The sequence below is a fragment of the Clupea harengus genome, chromosome 20 (assembly GCF_900700415.2).
Source record: "Clupea harengus chromosome 20, Ch_v2.0.2, whole genome shotgun sequence".
Classification (NCBI taxonomy): Eukaryota; Metazoa; Chordata; class Actinopteri; order Clupeiformes; family Clupeidae; genus Clupea; species Clupea harengus.
Window position 1 is genome coordinate 11,816,054 of NC_045171.1, and position 24,494 is coordinate 11,840,547.

A 24,494-nucleotide genomic window follows, 5' to 3' on the forward strand; every position below is an offset into this window, starting at 1 on the left:
ATGTCGAGGCAGCTGAAAAACTGCTCTCTGACATTTCTGTGCCTCTTGGTATACTGGACACAATATAATTTGAACCCTTTGTCACCAGTTGCCTAACAACAAACTTTTCCTTCTGGGTCTCCGCTAGAAACAAACTGTACGAGTAGGCATCGTTTGAGACCAGTGTAGAATCCGCGAATGTAGAGTTCCTCTCTGAACTGATCACACTGTTCCTACTGGGAGGAGCTGCTTTACTGGGATTCGGTTTCTGGCACCAGTACGATGACGACCAGCCCAGTCCAATCACTAGATATAGATTTAAGTCGTACATGACGTACTGAAATTGCGTATAACCAAGATTTGTAAGTGAACAGCGACACTTTGTGCAACATGCCAAATGTTTTCTTATAAAATTGGTCTGACATCAAAATGTGAACTTCTACCAACTCGCCGAGGCATTAGGAGCTTTGTTCACCAACAGGCCATGACTTTGGTCTTTCTGTACAGAAGTAATTGTGTCAGGTTAATATGCAATGTCGAAACTTTCTCTTACCTGAAGAGTAGAAGCAGCCGAATCGCTTGTATCGGTGAGCCCAGTGCCTCTTGGTAAGCTGGACACGACGTACCTCGCCCCCTTTGGCACCGGCTGTCTTACTACCATCTTTCCTTTCCTTGTCTCTGCTAAGAACATGCTGTACCAGTAGGCATCGTTTGAGACCAGAGTAGAATCTGCGAAGGTAGAGTTCCTCTCTGAACTGATCACACTGTTCCTACTGGGAGGAGCTGCTTTGCTTGGCTTTGGTTTCTGGCACTTCAGCACGATGGTGACCAGTATGGTGATCAGTAACAAGAATGATACAGAACCAAGTCCAATCACCAGATAAAGATTCAAGTCCGAAAAGATGTCATATTCCAGTGGAACTTCAGTCATGTCAGAGTAGGATTTCAAAGCGGTCTCCACCGTGGAGAGCTTGATGGTCACTGTAGCAGATAATGCGGGCTCGCCATTGTCTTTTGCTATGACAATCAAGCGCTGATAACGCGCATCTCTGTAGCTGAACATTCTCATGGTTCGGATCTCACCGTTGTATTGGTCCAGACTAAATAAGGTGGTATCAGTATTCACTAGGAACTGATATGATATACGAGAGTTGTGCACAGAGTCCGTGTCAATGGCAATCACTTTGGCCACTAGAGATCCTTTGTCAGTGTTTCTGGGGATCTTTTCCTCAACCACAGTGCCGTGCGCGCGCCATGGAGACACGATCACTGGAGTGTTATCATTTTGATCCATTATGATGATATGAACGATGACGTTACTGCTGAGTGGAGGAACGCCTGAGTCCCTAGCCTCAATGTGGAAAAGAAACTCTTTCTCTATTTCATAATCAAACGTCTTCAGTGCGTAAAGGTTGCCATTCTCTGGATTTATAGAAAATAGCATGGACATGGAGGTGTTCACTATATCCTTTTCTATTATGAAATAAACCAGGTATTGGTTTTCGTGCAGATCTGGATCTAAAGCCGTAAGGGAAGCTAACAGTGCGCCTGGTGCGTTATTCTCAATAACGGGTATAGTGTAAAACGTCTGATTGAACCGAGGAACGTTGTCATTAACGTCTAGCAATTCTACAGTTATGGTCTCGTTGTCCGATAATTGTGGTGTACCCCTGTCTGTGACGGTAAATGTAATATCATATTCTGGTACCTTTTCTCGATCTAATGGCTTTGATACAACTAATTCATAATAGTTGTCTGATGATTCTCTTAATGCAAAGGGCAAATTATCATTAATTCTAATGTCAACAACACCGTTATTTCCAGAATCCTTATCGCTGACACTTACAACAGCAATGATGGTGTCTACTTCAATGTTTTCCTTGATTGTACTTTGGAATGACTTGACTGAAATTTCTGGATGATTATCATTCATATCAGTAATCAATATAGTTAATTTGCATTGTCCTGATAAATAATTAGTGCCTTTGTCCCTTGCTATTATCTCCATGTCATAGATTTTAAAGTCTTCGTAATTAACCATATCCTTTACTCTGATCTCGCCGTTATCAGAATTTAAAGTGAAGGTTTGTTGTGTTTTCTCTGATGTATATAAACTGAACAGATAAGTGATGTCTGAGTTCGAGCCTTCATCTAAATCAGTTGCATTTAATTTTACAACAAGACTTCCAATAGGGGAGTTCTCTGACAGTTCTATTGTGTAACCGTCTTTGTCAAACTGGGGGGCGTTGTCATTCGTATCCAACACTCGTACAACAATGCTGACTGTGCCGGACCGTGCGGGCACCCCACCGTCCACAGCAGTGAGTATTAAAGTATGAACATTCTGCTCTTCTCTGTCCAATGACTTTTTCAAGATCAAATCTGTGAATTTTGATCCATCTCGCCCGGTTTGTATTTCAATGTTGAAATGTTCGCTCTCACTAAGATAATACGTTTTGATTGAATTCGACCCAACGTCGGGATCCACAGCATTGTTCAAAGAGAATCGCTCACCGACTGGTGTGGATTCAGATATGTCCAAATGAGTTGTATCTCTACGGAAATGTGGGGCATTGTCGTTAATGTCTAGTATTTCTACTTCAATGTTAAATATTCGAATAGGATTTTCAATGGTTGCATCCAGCTTCAACACACATGTTGTTGCCGATTTTGAAATGCAAAGGTATTCTCTATCAATTCTCTCAAATATGAACAATTCTCCAGTCTCTTTGTTGATATCGAGGTACTTTTTGTTTGCGATGTTATCCAGTCGCATCTTCCTTCTGCTCAGTGTATTTACGTCAAGGTTCAAATCAGCAGCTAAATTTGCAACAACAGAGCCTATCTCCATTTCCTCGGGAATAGAATAATGAGTAACGGAGGATGCGGACTGCAGCAGGGAGGACAAAATGAAGAAAGCCTCAACATACCTCTTTCGGGGATGCGCTTTTTTAAGATTCTCCATTGTTCTGCGGTAAAGTTTCCAGTTACATCGAATCGCAAGATCCAGATTACATTAAATACACGACCGTGCTTCTGCAAACGATGTTTTCCATTTGTAATTTCACCATGTGTGGTTTCACACTGAAGCGTAACAATGAAATAAAAATGTCTTCCTTTCTGACGGCATATCATGGCGTCACAAAAAGAACGCCCAGATGCATTTTCCGAAAACAGCGACCCTTTGCGTACCCACGCAATCGGTACAGTTTAAATAGTCATGTTTCTAAATACCATCACTGTCTGTCAATGATATGTAGAGACAGATTCTTATGTATTTAGTATAATTGATATTATCAGAAGCACAGGCCCTGATATTTGTATTCTTCATGCAGCCTATGTATGCCCATTGCTTTCCGATTCATTACAGTCTGTTGAGGTGTTCCCAAGCTAAAAGACGCACGTCAATCCAAATATTGTGCGCACTGATTTTACATACCAACATAAACTGGAAGTGCAGACATCTGAACCTTAACTCAATGCGTTGAGTTATCAACATGTCCAAGCAGCACTGTGTCCAGGTATTACGGTACATGGATTGCAAAATGGAATGTCTAATGTTTTCCTTTCCGGGTTTCAGCAAGAAACAAACGGTACCAGTAGGCATCATTAGATAACAAGGTGGAATCAGCGATGGTGGAGTTCCTTTCACTGATCACACTGTTCCTGGAGTGAGGTGCGGATTTACTGGGTTTAGGTTTCTGACACTTCAGCACGATGGTAACCAGTATGGTGATCAGTAAGAAGAATGATACCGATGCCAGTCCTATCACTAGATACAGGTTTACTGGGATACTAGACGTGAGATGAGCACAATCTGCCTGTGACTGCTTAACGCACTGAAATTGCGTATAATCAAGATTTGTAAGTGAACAGACACTTTGTGAAACATGCCAAAGAGCACATATTTTCTTATCAAATTGGTCTGCAAACAAAATGTGAAAATTTCCTAAGACATCCACCAACACTTAACTCGCCGAGTCAGTAAGAACTTTGTTCGTCCTCTTGGAAATCCAATTACGCGCCAACAGGCCATGACTTTGGTCTTTCTGTAAAGAAGTCACTGTGTCAGGTTAGCATGCAATGTCTAAACTTTCTCTTACCTGAAGAGTAGAAGCAGCCGAATCGCTTGTATCGGTGAGCCCAGTGCCTCTTGGTAAGCTGGACACGACATACCTCGCCCCCTTTGGCACCGGCTGTCTTACTACCATCTTTCCTTTCCTCGTCTCCGCTAAGAACATGCTGTACCAGTAGGCATCGTTTGAGACCAGTGTAGAATCCGCGAAGGTAGAGTTCCTCTCTGAACTGATCACACTGTTTCGAGAAGGAGGTGCTGCTTTGCTTGGCTTCGGCTTTTGGCACTTTAGCACGATGGTAACCAGTATGGTGATTAATAACAGGAATGACACCGAGCCCAGTCCTATCACCAGATAAAGGTTTAAGTCCGAAAAGATGTCATATTCCAGTGGAACTTCAGTCATGTCAGAGTAGGATTTCAAAGCGGTCTCCACCGTGGAGAGCTTGATGGTCACTGTAGCAGATAATGCGGGCTCGCCATTGTCTTTTGCTATGACAATCAAGCGCTGATAACGCGCATCTCTGTAGCTGAACATTCTCATGGTTCGGATCTCACCGTTGTATTGGTCCAGACTAAATAAGGTGGTATCAGTGTTCACTAGGAACTGATATGATATACGAGAGTTGTGCACAGAGTCCGTGTCAATGGCAATCACTTTGGCCACTAGAGATCCTTTATCAGTGTTTCTAGGGATCTTTTCCTCAACCACAGTGCCGTGTGCGCGCCATGGAGACACGATCACTGGATTGTTGTCATTTTGATCCATTATGATGATATGAACGGTGACGTTACTGCTGAGTGGAGGAACGCCTGAGTCCCTAGCCTCAATGTGGAAAAGAAACTCTTTCTCTATTTCATAATCAAACGTCTTCAGTGCGTAAAGGTTGCCATTCTCTGGATTTATAGAAAATAGCATGGACATGGATGTGTTCGCTATATCCTTTTCTATTATGAAATAAACGAGGTATTGGTTTTCGTGCAGATCTGGATCTAAAGCCGTAAGGGAAGCTAATAGTGCGCCTGGTGCGTTATTTTCCAAAACTGGTATTTTGAAAAATGTCTGATTGAACCGAGGAACGTTGTCATTAACGTCTAGAAGTTCCAGAGTTATGGTCTCGTTATCTGATAACTGAGGTGTACCTCTGTCTGTTACAGTAAACGTAATATCATACTCAGGAACCATTTCTCGGTCCAATGGTTTAGATACCACTAATTCATAGTAATTGTCTGAGGATTCTCTTAAAGAAAATGGCAGATTTTTATTAATTTTAATGTCGACAACCCCGTTTTCTCCAGAGTCTTTATCACTGACACTTACAACAGCAATTACAGTATCTAGAGGAACGTTTTCCTTGATTGTACTTTGAAATGACTTGACAGATATTTCCGGATGGTTGTCATTCATGTCGGTAATCAATATGGTTAGTTTGCATTGTCCCGATAAAGAATGAATGCCCTTATCCTTTGCTATGATTTCCATGTCATACATTTTAAAGTCTTCGTAATTGATCATATCTTTAACTCGAATCTCGCCATTATTGGGATTTAAAGTGAACGTTTGCTGTGTTTTCTCTGATGTGTAAAGACTGTACAGATATGTGATTTCTGCGTTTGAGCCTTCGTCTAAGTCAGTTGAGTTTAATTTCACAACGAGGCTTCCAATGGGGGGATTTTCTGGGAGTTCGATCTTGTAGCTTTCCTTGTCAAACTGGGGTGCGTTGTCATTTGTATCTAACACTTGGACAATTATACTTGCTGTACCGGACCGTGCGGGCACTCCACCGTCCACAGCGGTAAGAATTAGATTATGATTGTTCTGCTCTTCCCTATCCAAAGCCTTTTTCAAAATCAAATCGGTAAATTTTGATCCATCTCGCCCAGTTTGTATTTCGATATTGAAATGTTCACTTTCACTAAGGTAATATGTTTTGATTGAGTTCAACCCGATATCAGGATCTACAGCATTGTTCAAAGAGAATCGTTCACCGACTGGGGTGGATTCGGATATGTCCAGATGAATAGTGTCTCTTCGAAAATGTGGTGCATTGTCGTTAATGTCTAAAATTTCTACTTCAATATTGAATATTCGAATAGGGTTTTCGATAGTTGCATCCAGTTTCAACACACAAGCGGTGACTGATTTTGTAGTACAGAGATATTCCCTATCAAGTCTCTCTAAAATGAAAAGCTCTCCCGTCTCTTTGTTGATGTCGAGGTACTTTTTGTTTGCGATATTATCCAATCGCATTTTCCTTCTGCTCAGTGTTTTTACGTCAAGGTTAAGGTCAGCAGCTAAATTTGCTACAACAGAACCGATATCCATTTCCTCGGAAATGGAATAATGTGTAACAGCAGATGCCGAGTGTAGTAGAGCGAGGATGAGAAAACCCGAGACATACCTCATGGTGCTTCGCACGCTTTATGGTTCTGTATTGTTGCTGATAAAGGAAGGCGATATCCTTCAAATGGCGGCGTATGGATCTTGGTATAACCATGAAAATACACGTTACCTCCTCTTCTATGTAGAGAGCATGCTTAGCTTGAATCAGAGCTAGGTGTATTCAGGAACTAGCGACAGTCACAATGAAACGAGACGTCACCCTCTGTATGACGATGCGTCATAGCGTCTCAAAAGGATAACCAAGTATGTTTAGCTGATGAACAGCGACCCTCGGTGCATCCAGAGAACCGGTGCAGTCTTTGATAGATAGTTATCCTCGTTTTAGCGCACCCGAAATGGCCATGAAAGCTCATGGCGAGTCAGGCATAGACAGCATGAGGCGAGAAAACTATACATACATATTTTAACTATGCCATATTATTTTTTAAGATGACGATGATATGACATAAACTGAGTTAAACACTGCCTGTTTGTTTACTATAAAAAAAAAACATTGTTATCCATACATAGAATTTGGAAAGTCAATGTAAGCGTGATGTTTTAAGCTGCTCAACTTCACGGGGAAATGTTGAACTATCCACCCCTATATATAATACTGTCGCTGTTTGGTCTTGTTACAGTGCACCGTCCTCTGACTAAATCAGTCTACAATTGTTCACAGTAGTTGACTAAGTTAAACACAAAGCCTCTGACGTAAGCCATTCCAAAATCACCTTGTGCTCCTATTAGCGTCTGAATATGTACGGTTCTACCGCTTCAAAAATGTCGAACAAACGTATTCTGAATCTGGATATTATGTCACTCATAAAAGAGAGAAAATGAAATACTAATTTCTCACCTGTAATGTGGAGGCTGCTGAGTCACTTGTATCCGTCAGACCTGTGCCTCTTGGTAAACTGGACACAACATACCGCGACCCCTTTGGCACCGGCTGTCTGACGACTAGCTTCCCTTTCCTCGTCTCTGCTAAGAACATACTGTACCAGTAGGCATCGTTTGAGACCAGTGTAGAATCCGCGAAGGTAGAGTTCCTCTCTGAACTGATCACACTATTCCTACTAGGAGGAGCTGCTTTGCTTGGCTTTGGTTTCTGGCACTTCAGCACGATGGTGACCAGTATAGTGATGAGTAACAGGAATGACACTGAACCCAGTCCAATAACCAAATACAGGTTTAAGTCTGAAAATATGTCATATTCCAGTGGAACTTCAGTCATGTCAGAGTACGATTTCAACGCAGTCTCTACCGTGGAGAGTTTGATGGTCACCGTGGCAGAGAGCGCAGGCTCTCCATTGTCTTTGGCAATCACCACTAAGCGCTGGTGACGCGCATCTCTGTAGCTGAACATTCTCATGGTTCGGATCTCGCCGTTGTACTGATCCAAACTGAACAAGGTAGTGTCCGTATTCAGAAGAAACTGGTATGTTATCCTAGAGTTGTGGACAGAGTCTGTATCTATGGCAATTACTTTGGACACCAAAGACCCCTTGTCGGTGTTTCGCGGGATCTTTTCCTCAACGACGGAGCCGTGCGCGCGCCATGGAGACACGATGACTGGATTGTTATCATTTTGGTCCATTATAATGATATGAACGGTGACGTTACTGCTAAGTGGTGGGACACCTGAATCGCGGGCCTCAATATGGAAAAGAAATCCCTTTTCTATTTCATAATCAAACGTCTTCAGTGCGTAAAGGTTGCCATTCTCTGGATTAATGGAGAACAGCATGGACATGGAGGTGTTCACTATATCCTTTTCTATTATGAAATAAACCAGGTATTGGTTTTCATGTAGATCTGGATCTAAAGCCGTAAGGGAAGCTAATAGTGCGCCTGGTGCGTTATTCTCAATAACGGGTATAGTGTAAAATGTCTGACTGAACTGAGGAACGTTGTCATTCACATCTATCAGTTCTACAGTTATGGTCTCGTTGTCTGATAACTGTGGTGTACCCCTGTCTGTGACGGTAAATGTAATATCATATTCTGGAACCTTTTCTCTATCAAGTGGGGTCGACACAACTAATTCATAATAGTTGTCTGCAGATTCCCTTAATACAAAGGGCAAATTATTATTTATTTTAATGTCAACAACACCGTTTTCTCCAGAGTCTTTGTCACTGACACTTACAACAGCAACGACTGTATCTACTTCAACATTTTCCTTAATTGCACTTTGAAAAGACTTGACTGAAATTTCTGGATGATTATCATTCATATCAGTAATCAATATGGTTAATTTGCATTGTCCCGATAAAGAATTAGTGGCTTTGTCCTTTGCTATTATCTCCATGTCATAGATTTTAAAATCTTCGTAATTAACCATATCCTTTACTCTGATCTCGCCGTTATCAGAATTTAAAGTGAACGTTTGTTGTGTTTTCTCTGAGGTGTAAAGACTAAATAGAAAAGTGATGTCTGCGTTTGAGCCTTCATCTAAATCAGTTGCATTCAGTTTCACGACAAGACTTCCAATCGGCGAGTTTTCCGACAGGTTTATAGTGTAGCTTTCTTTGTCAAACTGGGGGGCGTTGTCATTTGTGTCCAATACTCTGACGACAATGATGGCAGTACCGGACCGTGCGGGCAGTCCACCGTCCACAGCAGTGAGTATTAACTTATGCTCATTCTGTTCCTCTCGATCCAAAGCTTTTTTCAAGATCAAATCTGTGAATTTTGATCCATCTCGCCCGGTCTGTATTTCAATATTGAAATAATCACTTTCACTGAGATGATATGTTTTGATTGAATTCAACCCAATGTCAGGGTCGACAGCATTTGTCAAAGAGAATCGTTCACCGACTGGGGTGGATTCAGATATGTCCAAATGCATAGTATCTCTACGGAAATGTGGGGCATTGTCATTGATGTCCAATATTTCCAGTTCAATATTAAACATACGAACGGGATTTTCAATGGTTGCATCCAGTTTCAACACACAAGCGGTGACTGCTTTTGTAGTACAGAGATATTCCCTATCAAGTCTCTCTAAAATGAAAAGCTCCCCCGTCTCTTTGTTGATTTCAAGGTACTTTTTGTTTGCAATGTTATCCAACCTCATCTTCCTCCTGTTCAATGTTCTCACGTCAAGGTTCAAATCAGCTGCTAAATTTGCGACAACAGAGCCTATCTCCATTTCCTCGGGAATAGAATAATGAGTAACGGAGGATGCGGACTGCAGCAGGGAGGACAAAATGAAGAAAGCCTCAACATACCTCTTTCGGGGATGCACTTTTTTAAGATTCTCCATTGTTCTGCTTTTTTTTGGGTGAAGTTTCCCGTTACATCCAATCGCAAGATCCAGACTAAATTAAATACACGACCGTGCTTCTGCAGACGATGTTTTCCATTTGTAATTTCACCATGTGTGGTTTCACACTGAAGCGTAACAATGAAATAAAAATGTCTCCCTCTCTGACGACATATCATGGCGTCACCAAAAGAACGCCCAGATGCATTTTCCTAATGAACAGCGACCCTCTGCGTACCCATACAATCGGTGCAGTTTAAATAGTCATGTTTCTAAATAGCATCACTGTCTGTCAATGATATGTAGAGACAGATTTTTATGTATTTAGTGTAGTTGATATTATCAGAAGCACAGGCCCAGGTATTTGTATTATTTATGTAAATAGCATGCAGCCTGTGTATGCCCATTGCTTTCCGATTCATTACTGTCTGCTGAGGTGTTCTCAAGCAACCAGACGCACTTCAATCCAAATATTGTACGTACTGATTTTACGCACCACCATAAACTGAAAGTGCAGCCATCTGAACCTGACGTGAGATGCGGCTTTACTGGGTTTAGGTGTCTAACACTTCAGCACGATGGTAAGCAGTATAGTGATCAGTAAGGAAAATGATACCGATGCCAGTCCTATCACTATATACAAGTTTACTGGCATACTAGCGTGAGATGAGCACAACATGCCTGTGACTGTATGACGCACTGAAATTGCGTATAACCAGGATTTGTAAGTGAACAGACACTTTGTGCAACATGCCAAATAGCACATATTTTCTCATCAAATTGGTCTGACATCAAAATGTGAACATTTCCTAAAACATCCACCAACACTTAACTCGCCGAGTCAGTAAGAACTTTGTTCGTCCTCTAGAAAATTCGATTAAGCGCCAACAGGCCATGACTTTGGTCTGTCTGTAAAGAAGTAATTGTGTCAGGTTAATATGCAATGTCTAAACTTTCTCTTACCTGAAGAGTAGAAGCAGCCGAATCGCTTGTATCGGTGATCCCAGTGCCTCTTGGTAAGCTGGACACGACGTACCTCGCCCCCTTTGGCGCCGGCTGTCTTACTACAAGCTTTCCTTTACGCGTCTCCGCTAAGAACATACTGTACCAGTAGGCATCGTTTGAGACCAGTGTAGAATCCGCGAAGGTAGAGTTCCTCTCTGAACTGATCACACTATTCCTAGAAGGAGGTGCTGCTTTACTCGGCTTTTGACACTTCAGCACGATGGTGACCAGTATGGTGATCAGTAACAAGAATGATACAGAACCAAGTCCTATCACCAGATACAGGTTTAAGTCTGAAAATATGTCATATTCTAAAGGAACTTCAGTCGTGTCAGAGTAGGATTTCAAAGCAGTTTCCACCGTTGACAGTTTGATGGTTACTGTCGCAGAGAGAGAGGGCTCTCCATTGTCTTTTGCAATGACAACAAGACGCTGATGACGCGCATCCCTGTAACTGAACATCCTCATAGTCCGGATCTCTCCATTGTACTGGTCCAGACTAAACAGAGTAGCATCAGTATTCACAAGAAACTGGTATGTTATCCGAGAGTTGTGTACTGAATCCGTATCAATCGCGATTACTTTAGCCACTAGAGATCCTTTGTCAGTGGATCTCGGGATCTTGTCCTCGACCACTACACCATGCGCACGCCACGGAGAAACAATGGCTGGAGTATTGTCATTCTGGTCCATAATAATGATGTGAACGGTGACATTACTGCTTAGCGGAGGGACGCCAGAATCCCTTGCCTCAATGTGAAAAAGGAATTCCTTTTCTATTTCGTAATCAAACGTTTTCAGTGCGTAAAGGTTGCCATTTTCTGGGTTGATTGAGAATAACATTGACATTGAGGTATTTGCTATTTCTTTCTCTATTATGAAATACACTAGATACTGGTTTTCATGGAGGTCTGGATCTAAAGCTGTTAGCGAGCTCAACAGCGCACCAGGCGCGTTGTTTTCCATAACTGGAATAGTGTAAAAAGTTTGTGGAAATTGTGGTACGTTGTCGTTAACGTCTAGTAGCTCTAACGTCATTGTTTCATTGTCAGATAATGGAGGGGAGCCCCTATCTGTCACTGTAAAGGTGATATCATATTCTGGAACTTTTTCGCGATCAAGAGACTCAGACACTACGAGTTCATAATAGTTATCAGAAGATTCTCTTAAAGCAAATGGCATTTTAGCTGGTATACTAATATCAACTATACCGTTTTCACCCGAATCTTTATCGCTTACACTTATGACTGCAATTACTGTATATACAGCTATGTCTTCTTTAATTGGACTTTGAAAAGATTTGATAGAGATTTCAGGGTGATTGTCATTCATGTCGGTTATTAATATGGTTACTTTACACTGCCCAGAGAGCGGATTAACCCCTTTATCCTTCGCTATAATTTCCATGTCATAAATTCTAAAGTCTTCATAATTTATGGTTTCTTTTACTCTGATCTCGCCATTACTGGGATTTAAACTAAACGTATTTTGTGTTTTCTCAGATGTATAGAGACTGAATGAGAATTCGATATCTGCGTTAGTTCCTTCATCCAAATCAGTTGCGCTTAATTTAACAACAAGGCTACCAAGTGGGGAGTTTTCGCTTAGGTCTATGGTATATTTCTCCTCTTCAAACTGAGGGGCGTTGTCGTTTGTATCTAGCACACGAACAATAATGCTGGCAGTGCCGGTGCGCGCAGGAATTCCGCCATCAACAGCAGTGAGTGTAAGACTGTGTACAGACTGCTTCTCTCGGTCTAAAGATTTTTTAAGCACCAAATCAGTAAATTTCGATCCATCACGCCCAGTTTGTATCTCAATTGTAAAATGCTCACTTTCACTAAGATAGTATGTCTTAATAGAATTAGTACCTATGTCAGGATCAACAGCATTGTTTAAAGAGAAGCGCTCTCCAGTCAGAGTGGATTCAGATACATCCAAATGCATCGTATCTCTTCGGAAATGCGGTGCGTTATCATTGATATCTGTTATTTCAATTTCAATGTTAAACATTCTGATTGGATTTTCAATCGCTGCATCCAACTTCAGAAAACAAGATATTGTCATTTTAGAGGGACACAAGTATTCCCTGTCAATTCTGTCAACGATGTATAGATCTCCTGTCTCCTTATTTATGTCTAGATATTTCTTGCTAGCGAGTACATCTAACCGCATTTTACGCTCCGTCAGGCTTCGAACATTCAGTCCCAAATCAGCTGCTAGGTTTGCAACAATGGATCCTACATCCATCTCCTCGGGAATAGAATAATGCGTTACAGCGGACGCGACGTTGATTGCTGCACAGAGAAGAAGAAAGACTGGAACGTACCTTGTCCACATCTTAGTGGTCAAAAGAGACTCCATTGTTTCATGCGAACAGTGAGAACACCGTATGTATTCGAAACGTGTATCTAAATGGTGAAAGATTTCGTCCACTGTCGTATAACTCCTTCAACACAACAGATCCGACAATTTGAAGAGATGTTTTAGGGTGCTCGGAGCCGTGCGCCCAGACCCTGCTATAGGCTAAGTGTTTATATGTGACATGGTGTCATGGCGAATACCTCTTTGTGTGTGTGTGTGTGTGTGTGTGTGTTTAACTGTGAGTGATTCCTAGTGAACAGCGACTCACTGTGTCTTCGGCGTGACAGTGCAATGCTGTACAGATTTTAAAACGTGCCATGCAAAAAAGTACTGTTCAAGACACATATCAAGCTTCCTCGCCCGCCTCTCCAACATATATCAGGCCATGACTTTGGTCTTTCTGTAAAGAAGTCATTGTGTCAGGTTAATATTCAATGTCGAAACTTCCTCTTACCTGAAGAGTAGAAGCAGCCGAATCGCTTGTATCCGTCAGTCCTGTGCCTCTTGGTAAACTGGACACAACATACCGCGACCCCTTTGGCACTGGCTGTCTGACGACCAGCTTCCCTTTCCTCGTCTCCGCAAGGAACATGCTGTACCAGTAGGCATCGTTTGAGACCAGTGTAGAATCCGCGAAGGTAGAGTTCCTCTCTGAACTGATCACACTGTTCCTAGAAGGAGGCGCTGCTTTGCTGGGCTTTGGCTTTTGGCACTTCAGCACGATGGTGACCAGTATTGTAATTAATAACAGGAATGACACCGAGCCTAGTCCAATTACCAGATAAAGGTTTAAGTCTGAAAATATGTCATATTCTAAAGGAACTTCAGTCATGTCCGAGTAGGATTTCAAAGCAGTCTCAACCGTGGAGAGTTTGATGGTCACAGTGGCAGAGAGCGCAGGCTCTCCATTGTCTTTGGCAATCACCACTAAGCGCTGGTGACGCGCGTCTCTGTAACTGAACATTCTCATGGTCCGGATCTCGCCGTTGTACTGGTCCAGACTGAATAGCGTAGCATCAGTGTTCACTAAAAACTGGTAGGATATCCTAGAGTTGTGCACTGAATCTGTGTCTATAGCAATCACTTTGGCCACCAGAGACCCCTTGTCGGTGGACCTCGGAATTTTCTCATCGACAACGGAGCCATGTGCGCGCCACGGAGACACTATCACTGGAGTGTTGTCATTCTGGTCCATGATGATGATGTGAACAGTCACGTTACTGCTCAGTGGAGGAACACCGGAATCTCTGGCCTCGATGTGAAAAAGAAACTCTTTCTCTATCTCATAGTCAAATGTCTTTAACGCGTAAAGATTCCCATTCTCGGGGTTAATAGAGAAAAGCATCGACATAGAGGTATTTGCAATTTCTTTCTCAATAATGAAATAGACGAGGTATTGGTTTTCGTGGAGGTCTGGGTCAAATGCTGAAAGTGAACTTAACAAAGCCCCAGGCGCGTTGTTTTCCATTACGGGTATAGTGTAAAATGATTGGGGGAATTGTGGCACATTGTCGTTAACATCGAGCAGTTCCAATGTAATTGTTTCATTATCTGACAATGGTGGAGAGCCTCTGTCTGTTACAGTAAAAGTTATGTCATATTCTGGAACTTTTTCTCGGTCGAGTGGTTCTGACACAATGAGCTCGTAATAATTGTCAGATGATTTCTTAAGTGCAAAGGGCATCTGATCAGGAATGTGTACATCAACAACACCATTCTCACCTGAGTCTTTGTCACTCACACTAACCACCGCAATTACAGTATCTACAGCCACGTTTTCTTTAATAGGGCTTTGGAAAGATTTAATTGATATGTCGGGATGGTTGTCATTCATATCTGTAATCAGAACTGTTATTTTACATTGGCCGGATAGAGAATTAGCTCCCTTATCCCTTGCAATGATCTCCATATCATAAATTCTGAAATCTTCATAATTGATCATTTCTTTAACTCTAATTTCGCCATTATTTTGATTTAAACTAAACGTTTCTTGTGTTTTCTCGGATGTATAGAGGCTGAAGGAGTAAGTGACGTCTGCATTAGCCCCCTCGTCTGAATCTGTTGCATTAAGCTTAACAACCAGGCTACCTATTGGAGAGTTTTCGGGGAGAGTGATCGTGTAACTTTCCTTTTGAAATGTAGGGGCGTTGTCGTTAGTGTCAAGCACACGAACAATGATGCTGGCTGTGCCGGAGCGTGCGGGTACACCGCCATCCACAGCAGTTAGTATGAGATTATGAACAGCCTGCTCTTCACGGTCCAAAGCCTTTTTCAAAATCAAATCAACGAATTTAGAGCCATCTCGACCAGTCTGAATCTCTATATCAAAATCCGAACTCTCCCCCAAATAGTATGTCTTAATGGAATTGCTGCCAATATCGGGATCCACGGCATTGCTAAGAGAGAAGCGCTCTCCAGCGGAGGTAGACTCGGAGATGTCCAGATGTATAGTATCCCGTCGAAAATTAGGCGAATTATCGTTTATATCAACAATTTCCAGTTCTATGTTAAATATACGTACTGGGTTCTCGAGAATAACCTCCATCTTGAGAAAACATGTCGTGGCAGTCTTTGAGCTACAAAGATATTCTCTGTCCATTTTTTCTAAAATATACAGCTCGCCGGTCTCTTTGTTCACCTCCAGGTATTTTTTATTTGCGATGATGTCAAGCCTCATCTTGCGCTTACTTAACGTTTTCACGTCCAATCCCAAATCCGTAGCTAAATTTGCGACGACTGACCCCTCTTCCATTTCCTCGGGAATGGAATAGTGAGTTACAGCAAGCACAGATGTGAGAGTTGGAAAAATAAGAAGAAGGATAGAGACGTACCTCTTCCATGGTATTATGATCGGTTGTGATCCCATTGTTGTTGTTTAAGCTTTTGGCGTAGTATTTGTAATATGCAGAGTAAAATCCGTACGATGCTTAACAAAGAAGAACATCACAGCTGCGTGGCATATTAGTGCAAGATAATGCAATTTAAGCGTTTCAAACACTGCCGAGACGTCGATGTCCACCACACAGAACGAGAATGCGTCCCTTTATGACGCAGACTCATGACGTCCAAGAATTGATTATGTTTTTTGCTGGTGAACAGCGACTCTCGGCGTGACTGACAGGTCATTACAGCGCGGGTCCTACATGGGTCTAGTGGTGGCCACATATATTTTGCTTGCTGCTCCGGTTTACACAACAAGAATACGCCTTCTTAACAGTAACAGTTTAGCCCTCAAGTCTGGTACACCTGGCTGCAATGTTCAGATCAAGGGAATACGTGTGAGGTATTTTATCTCCGTGTTATTTGTCCGGTCAAAGCATTTATTTTGACTTCAGAATCCACGAGTGTTTACGATGCGCAGTCTCCATGAAATTATTACGTCTCCTTGTCTGTAAATTGTTATGGCGTCGCAAGAACGACGCCCCAATCCATTTTCCTGAAGAACAGTGACCCTCGGTGCATTCCAAATATTGGTGCAGTCTACATATATCCCATCCCACACAAGAACCTGATGTATCAAAAAGATTTATACATATATATAAACCTATGACAGCAAACGCCTCTTTAAATTCACAAAGCCTCATCAATCTAAGAATCAGCAATGGCACCAGTAATTAGTCGTAATGCAATACATTTAGTTTACTTATGGATGTGTTCGGTTGGCAACATATGAATGGTAATGAGAGGTACGAAACGAAGTGCCCAACTCCTTTAAGAGAAAAAGTCTCTCTTACCTGTAATGTGGAGGCTGCTGAGTCACTTGTATCCGTCAGACCTGTGCCTCTTGGTAAACTGGACACAACATACCGCGACCCCTTTGGCGCCGGCTGTCTGACGACTAGCTTCCCTTTACGCGTCTCCGCAAGGAACATGCTGTACCAGTAGGCATCGTTTGAGACCAGTGTAGAATCCGCGAAGGTAGAGTTCCTCTCTGAACTGATCACACTGTTCCTAGAAGGAGGCGCTGCTTTGCTGGGCTTTGGCTTTTGGCACTTCAGCACGATGGTGACCAGTATGGTGATCAGTAACAGGAATGACACTGAACCCAGTCCAATTACCAGATAAAGGTTTAAGTCTGAAAATATGTCATATTCTAAAGGAACTTCAGTCATGTCAGAGTAGGATTTCAAAGCAGTCTCCACCGTGGAGAGTTTGATGGTCACAGTGGCAGAGAGCGCAGGCTCTCCATTGTCTTTGGCAATCACCACTAAGCGCTGGTGACGCGCGTCTCTGTAACTGAACATTCTCATGGTCCGTATTTCCCCGTTATATTGATCAAGGCTGAATAAAGTATTATCTGTATTCAATAGAAACTGGTAAGATATCCGTGAGTTGTGCACGGAGTCCGTGTCAATGGCAATCACTTTGGCCACTAGAGACCCCTTATCAGTGGACCTCGGAATCTTTTCTTCGACCACTGAGCCATGTGCGCGCCATGGGGAAACTATTGTCGGAGTGTTGTCATTCTGGTCCATGATAATGATGTGAACAGTCACGTTACTGCTCAGTGGAGGAACACCGGAATCTCTGGCCTCGATGTGAAAAAGAAACTCTTTCTCTATCTCATAGTCAAATGTCTTTAACGCGTAAAGATTCCCATTCTCGGGGTTAATAGAGAACAGCATCGACATAGACGTATTAGCGATTTCCTTCTCTATTATGAAATATACTAGATATTGGTTTTCATGGAGATCTGGATCAAAAGCCGAAAGGGAGCCCAACAAAGCACCCGGTGCGTTGTTTTCCGCAACTGGTATGGTGTAGAATGGTTTCGGAAACTGAGGCACGTTGTCATTAACATCGAGCAATTCTAATGTGATTGTTTCATTATCTGATAACGGTGGAGAGCCTCTATCTATCACTGTAAAAGTGATATCATATTCTGGAACTTTTTCGCGATCCAGTGGCTCTGACACAATAAGCTCATAATAATTATCTGAAGATTCCCTTAATGCAAAGGGTAAATTATTAGGGATATGAATATCAACTACACCATTGTCCTCTGAATCTTTATCACTAACACTGACCACCGCAATTACAGTATCTACTGCCACGTTCTCTTTAATAGGGTTTTGGAAAGATTTAATGGATATGTCAGGATGGTTGTCATTCATGTCTGTGATCAGAACTGTTATTTTACATTGGCCGGATAGAGAATTAGCTCCCTTATCCCTTGCAATGATCTCCATATCATAAATTCTGAAATCTTCGTAATTTATCATTTCTTTAACTCTGATTTCACCATTATTTTGATTTAAACCAAACGCCTCTTGTGTTTTCTCAGATGTATAGAGACTGTACGAGTAAATAATCTCTGCATTAGCTCCCTCGTCTAAGTCTGTTGCATTTAGCTTAACTACCAGGCTACCTATTGGAGAGTTTTCGGGGAGACTTATTGTGTAGCTTTCCTTGTCAAACCTAGGGGCGTTGTCGTTAGTGTCAAGCACACGAACAATGATGCTGGCTGTACCAGAGCGCGCAGGGATACCGCCGTCTACAGCAATAAGCACGAGATTATGAAGAGCCTGTTCTTCACGATCTAAAGCTTTCTTCAAAATTAAATCGGCGAATTTGGATCCATCGCGACCTGTCTGTATCTCAATGTCAAAATCTGAACTTTCACTTAAGTAATAGTTTTTTATTGAATTTATTCCAATATCAGGGTCTACAGCATTGCTAAGCGAGAAACGCTCACCCGCAGGAGTGGACTCGGAGATATCCAAATGGATTGTATCCCGGCGAAAAGATGGCGAATTATCGTTTATATCAGTAATTTCTAATTCTATGTTAAATATTCGCACTGGATTGTCTAAAATGACCTCCATTTTTAAAAAGCATGTTGTCTTAGAAGTGCATAAGTACTCTCGGTCCATTTTCTCTAAAATGAACAGCTCGCCTGTTTCTTTGTTCACCTCCATGTATTTCTTATTCGCAATTATGTCAAGCCTTATCTTCCGTCTACTCAGTGTTTTTGCATCCAGTCCCAAATCCGCCGCTAGATTTGCAACAACCGATCCTACTTCCATTTCCTCGGGAACTGAATAGTGAGTTACGGCAAACACAGACGTCAACATCGGTAAGAACAGAAGAAAGAACGAGACGTACCTCTTCCATGCGCCTACAGTCGAATATATGTCCATTGTGACTCTTTGAGCTCCGAATGCAACACAGAAATCTGAGAGTAAAATCCGTTTTACGATAAACAAACAGAAACAGACCAACTGCACATCGTTATGTAGAACCAAAACCCAGTTAAACGACTCCAATGACTGCCACGGCGCTACGATGCTGCTCACACAGAAAGAGAATGAATGCTTTAACGGCGGAGCGTCATCTTGAGACTATTATGCGTTTTGCTGGTGAACAGCGACTCACTGCGTGACTGTCAAGGCAATACAGAAATGAACTGACATTTGTCTATATGAAATCACTTGTATTATCACACATGTGCAAACGACTTGGTAATCAACTAAAGTGGCACTGAAAAAGCAGTCACACTTAGTTATTTCACGAAATAGTGAAGTGGGTTGCCATACATGTTTATTTTTAAGGGACGCTGTATTTCGCTCTTTGAACATGTATGTAATTCTCATCAATGACGCATTGTGTCCCTATTTGAAAGACTTTTTGCATTTCAGCACCATGATGGTGGACAGCAGCTCTTCGAGCCTAGCTCATCTTGTAATGCAATGCAGACTGCGTCATTTCTAGTTTCCCAATTTCATAAACAGTAATGTCTACATACTAAGAAAGACTGTTTCATTTGGAGTTGTGACTAAGTGGTGTATTGTCCATGTGAATTGTGATGACTTGGAATAACACAAGTCCTGTTTCCGAACCATTTCCGAATAAAACACAATGGCATAGTAACCTGTGTCAGACAAGAAGATTCCCTAAAATAATTCCAAAAATTAAATTTCTTGCCTGGAGTGTGGTGGCAGATAAGTCACTTGTATCCGTTAGGCCTGTGCCCCGCAGAATGCTGGACACGATGTACCTTTGGTGCTGGCTGTCTTATTTCCTAAATGTCCTAAAACATCCACCAACACTTAACTCGCCGAGGCAGTAAGAGCTTTGTTCACCAAAAGGCCATACATTTGGTCTTTCTGTAAAGAGGTAATTGTGTCAGGTTAATATGCAATGTCTAGACTTTCTCTTACCTGAAGAGTAGAAGCAGCCGAATCGCTTGTATCGGTGAGCCCAGTGCCTCTTGGTAAGCTGGACACGACGTACCTCGCCCCCTTTGGCGCCGGCTGTCTTACTACCAGCTTCCCTTTCCGTGTCTCCGCCAAAAACATACTGTACCAGTAGGCATCGTTTGAGACCAGTGTAGAATCCGCGAAGGTAGAGTTCCTCTCTGAACTGATCACACTGTTCCTAGAAGGAGGCGCTGCTTTACTGGGATTCGGTTTCTGGCACTTCAGGACGATGGTGACCAAAATGGTGATCAGTAACAGAAAAGACACAGAACCCAGTCCGATAACGAGGTAAAGGTTTAGGTCCGAAAATATGTCATATTCCAGTGGAACTTCAGTCGTGTCAGAGTGCGATTTCAAAGCAGTCTCCACCGTGGATAATTTGATTGTGACTGTGGCAGACAGAGCGGGATCTCCATTATCCTTTGCGATGACTACTAAAGTCTGATGACGCGCATCTCTGTAGCTGAACATTCTCATAGTCCGAATCTCTCCGTTATATTGGTCCAAACTAAATAAGGTGGCATCAGTGTTCACTAGGAACTGATATGCTATCCGAGAATTGTGAACAGAGTCTGTGTCTATGGCAATAACTTTGGCCACTAGAGATCCTTTATCCGTGGATCTCGGAATTTTTTCCTCCACCACAGAGCCGTGCGCACGCCAAGGGGAGACAATGATGGGAGTGTTGTCGTTTTGGTCCATTATAATGATATGAACTGTCACGTTACTGCACAGTGGAGGAACTCCGGAATCTCTGGCCTCAATGTGAAAAAGAAACTCCTTTTCTATTTCATAGTCAAACGTCTTTAGTGCGTAAAGGTTGCCGTTCTCAGGATTGATGGAGAATAACATTGACATTGATATATTTACGATTTCCTTTTCAATGATAAAATAAACAAGATATTGGTTTTCATGTAGATCAGGATCCAAAGCTGTCAGTGAGCTTAACAGGGCTCCGGGTGCGTTATTTTCCATAACAGGTATAGTATAGAAGGACTGTGGAAACTGAGGCGCATTGTCATTGATGTCCAGTAAGTGGACAGTTATGGTTTCGTTATCAGTCAGAGGTGGTGTCCCGCTATCAGTCACCACGAGGGTTATTTCATATTCTGCTATCTTTTCACGGTCTAATGGTTGTGAGACTATCAGTTCATAATGCGACTCGGATGTCTTGTTTAAAAGAAAGGGCATTTGTTTGTTTATCGTAAGATTAACTTTACCATTGTCGCCAGTGTCTCGGTCACTTATACCCACTAATGCTATAACTGTACCAACGGGAACGTCTTCTTTTAACGTGTCCTTCAGAGATTTTACGGTTATTTCTGGATAGTTGTCGTTCATGTCGGTTACATGTACTGTCACTCTGCACTGTCCAGTAAGAGGGGCAGGGCCATTGTCTTTGGCCTCAATGTGCATGTCGTACATTTTCATATCCTCGAAATCGATTGTGCCTTTCACAGTTATTTCCCCTGTACCCGGATTAAGAGCGAACATCTCCTGAGTTTTCTCAGAGGTGTAAAGCGTAAAGTAGTAGGTCGCCTCTGCGTTTGCGCCCTCATCTACGTCAGTTGCGTTCAGTTTAGTAACCAGAGTTCCTAGTGGAGAATTCTCGCTCATATTTACGGTATAAGCTTGCCGATCAAACTGAGGGGCGTTGTCATTCGTATCCAGAACATGAACAATGATATTGGCATTGCCCGATCGAGCCGGGACTCCGCCATCAACAGCAGTAAGAATTAAGCTATGGACAGCCTGATGTTCGCGGTCTAATTCATTTTTAAGAACTAGATCAACATACTTGGTACCATCACTGCCAGCGTGGATATCAATAGTGAAATGTTCGCTCTCACTGAGTCGGTATGTTTTAACAGTATTTGAGCCAACATCCGGGTCTATTGCGTTTGGTAAGGAGAATCTCTCCCCTGGTGTTGCTGATTCTGAAACGTCTAGCTCCACTCTGTCCATTCTAAAATGAGGCGCGTTGTCATTAATATCTGTAATTTCTAATTCTATATTGAATATGCGCAGTGGGCTTTTAATAATTACGTCCAACTTTATATAGCATGTTGTTTTCATCTGACAAAGGTTTTCTCGGTCTATCTTTTCGTTGATATAAAGTTCTCCTGTTCTTTTATTTACCTCTAAGTATTTCTTACTGTGTAGAAAGTCAAGCGTTACCTCACGTTGTGCCAGACCGCTCAAATCCAGTCCTAAATCAGCTGCCAGATTGGCGACCACGGATCCCCTTTCCATTTCCTCGGGTATAGAGTAGCGATTCACAGACAAAGCCATCCTCCACGTCGTGCAAAATACAAAGAAGAACGGTACATACATCCTTTCCAGTTCCATGATGAAGCATGAATTTAACCCCTTGGTGAAAAAACAGCTGTGTGAGTTTCCACTGATCTTTTTGTCACACAAATGCGTTAAAGAAGACGCCGGGTTGCTTGCAATGAAAACCAGGAGAGCTGGTCTCACAACAGAGTCAGATATTTCTGTGTGCAATTCCCTTTGAAAGGAAAAGTGTTATGTGGCATTTACTGACGAACAGCGACGCGGTGTGACCACTACGTATACCTAACAGAACACTTGATAATTTGTGCTTACGTCACAAACCTGCGTCCATGCAATAATGCTGCATTTTCAGCACCACGCCATCGGACAGCGACTAGTCTAGCGTACTGAGTAATGGGCCAGTCTAGCGTACTGAGTTTAAATTTCTTTTAAGATAGTGTGACATTATCAATGAATGTTTGGACATTTACTTGTGCAGAAACTGACTTCTTCTTACACTCTCTTTTGTCCCTCCCCACAGCTCTGACCAGCTCCCTCCCGCTGTTTGTCTTTCAGGCATAAAAGAACACGGGTAAGGAAAGTCATAAGACACATTAACAGGTGTTTTTAAGGCCACTAAGGTCAAAAGAAATATCTGTAATGGGATATGCCGAAGAGCCAGATAATCCTCATTTGTTCATGTATAAATATACAATAAAGAAGAATTTGAAGTGCATTTCAGTGCATTCTTGATGTTTCTTATTTTTCCTCATTTGTTGGCGTCTCTGTACAGAAATGTGTACATATGTGTTTTTTATGTGTCTATATTTCAACTGGTAGAACAAAATGCTAACAACATTAAGGTTCAAGGCTCGGGGACCACACATTCTATAATAATGAATTGCTACAATTAAGTCACTTTGGATAAAATGTGTGTGTGTGTGTGTTAGTGTGTGTGCGTGTGCGTGTGTTTGTGTAAAACAGGCATTCTGAAAAAGTACTTTGTATATCAATACACTGCATGAATATTCTGACATTCATAGATTACCAAATACACATTCGTGGGCTGCCATGAAAAGTTGTCTTTCAGTGCCTTGCAAAAGTATTCAACCCCCCTGAAAGTCATAACCATTTTCTGGTTTTCAAAAGATACTTTTACCTATTTTCCCAATCAGTATTTTCATTTTAGAACTTGTTCCAATATATGCTCTAAAGAAGCATATAGATTAATAAATTAAAAGCTAAAATATTCTGCTTGCGAGATGTTATTTTGAAGTGAGAGAGTACCAACTTTGCACATTGTTCCGCAGTGGACTATAGTGCCACAGATTCTCAGTAGGATTTTGATCAGGGCTTTGACTTAGCCATTCTAGAATACTCACTTTACTGGTAGGTAAACCCTAACTCAAACCTTAGTTTTACAACAGACTACCAAAAGGTTTTCTTGGGATATTGTGCAGAATCTATTTCCAATTACTTTTCCTTCAATTCTAAAACGTTTTCCAGGTCCTGCAGATGGGAAATGTCCCCACTGCATAATGTTACCACTGCCATACTTCACGGTAGGGATGGTGCTTCTTGAGGCAGTGGCAGTGTTGGATTTACGCCACATATAGCACTTTGAGGATTGATCAAAAAGCTCTATTTTGGTCTCATATGACAATAAAAACCATTTCCCACATCTTAAGCAGCCTACATACATGATTTAATGTGGTTCTTCTAAAATAATGCATTATTTTTCTCCCCCTCCAATAGAGTCCAGTTTTATGAATAACTCTTCAGGTTTTAGACCCCTACACGCTGTTTTTGTTTTTTTAGAAGATCTCTACTTGAACCAGTAGTACCTCATTATGATCAGTTATGGTCAAATAAGTGGCATCTCTGTAGGGGACAGTGGGGCACTTTTCAGTTTTTCTTACAATGATTTATAATAGTGAAAACGTT

General features: G+C 42.0%; 7 protein-coding genes across 7 annotated transcripts; all 7 read right to left on the bottom strand.

The window, feature by feature from the left end:
* Positions 1–493: 493 nt before the first annotated feature.
* LOC105892990 (protocadherin beta-16-like) lies at positions 494–3,060 on the bottom strand. Its single transcript, XM_012819329.3, has one exon. The coding sequence runs from the start codon at positions 2,942–2,944 to the stop codon at positions 503–505; it is 2,442 nt and encodes an 813-aa protein (XP_012674783.2). The 5' UTR covers positions 2,945–3,060; the 3' UTR covers positions 494–502.
* An 899-nt stretch (positions 3,061–3,959) lies between these two features.
* LOC116225216 (protocadherin beta-16-like) lies at positions 3,960–6,662 on the bottom strand. The gene has a single exon (XM_031587325.2). It carries the CDS (start codon positions 6,459–6,461, stop codon positions 4,053–4,055), a length of 2,409 nt encoding a protein of 802 aa, XP_031443185.1. The 5' UTR covers positions 6,462–6,662; the 3' UTR covers positions 3,960–4,052.
* A 589-nt stretch (positions 6,663–7,251) lies between these two features.
* LOC105892994 (protocadherin alpha-C2-like) lies at positions 7,252–19,391 on the bottom strand. The gene is made up of 2 exons (XM_031587314.2): positions 16,812–19,391; positions 7,252–7,296 (listed from the first exon to the last, which is right to left on the bottom strand). Exons 1-2 carry the CDS (start codon positions 19,215–19,217, stop codon positions 7,285–7,287), a joined length of 2,418 nt encoding a protein of 805 aa, XP_031443174.1. The 5' UTR covers positions 19,218–19,391; the 3' UTR covers positions 7,252–7,284.
* On the bottom strand, positions 7,285–10,062 carry LOC116225215 (protocadherin alpha-C2-like). The gene has a single exon (XM_031587323.2). The coding sequence runs from the start codon at positions 9,706–9,708 to the stop codon at positions 7,285–7,287; it is 2,424 nt and encodes an 807-aa protein (XP_031443183.1). The 5' UTR covers positions 9,709–10,062.
* Positions 10,627–13,247, bottom strand: LOC105909945 (protocadherin alpha-C2-like). The gene has a single exon (XM_012838984.3). The coding sequence runs from the start codon at positions 13,075–13,077 to the stop codon at positions 10,642–10,644; it is 2,436 nt and encodes an 811-aa protein (XP_012694438.2). The 5' UTR covers positions 13,078–13,247; the 3' UTR covers positions 10,627–10,641.
* LOC116225214 (protocadherin alpha-C2-like) lies at positions 13,487–16,129 on the bottom strand. Its single transcript, XM_031587322.2, has one exon. The coding sequence runs from the start codon at positions 15,941–15,943 to the stop codon at positions 13,502–13,504; it is 2,442 nt and encodes an 813-aa protein (XP_031443182.1). The 5' UTR covers positions 15,944–16,129; the 3' UTR covers positions 13,487–13,501.
* A 719-nt stretch (positions 19,392–20,110) lies between the features above and the next one.
* pcdhb (protocadherin b) lies at positions 20,111–23,072 on the bottom strand. The gene has a single exon (XM_031587324.2). The coding sequence runs from the start codon at positions 22,623–22,625 to the stop codon at positions 20,208–20,210; it is 2,418 nt and encodes an 805-aa protein (XP_031443184.1). The 5' UTR covers positions 22,626–23,072; the 3' UTR covers positions 20,111–20,207.
* Positions 23,073–24,494: the final 1,422 nt, after the last annotated feature.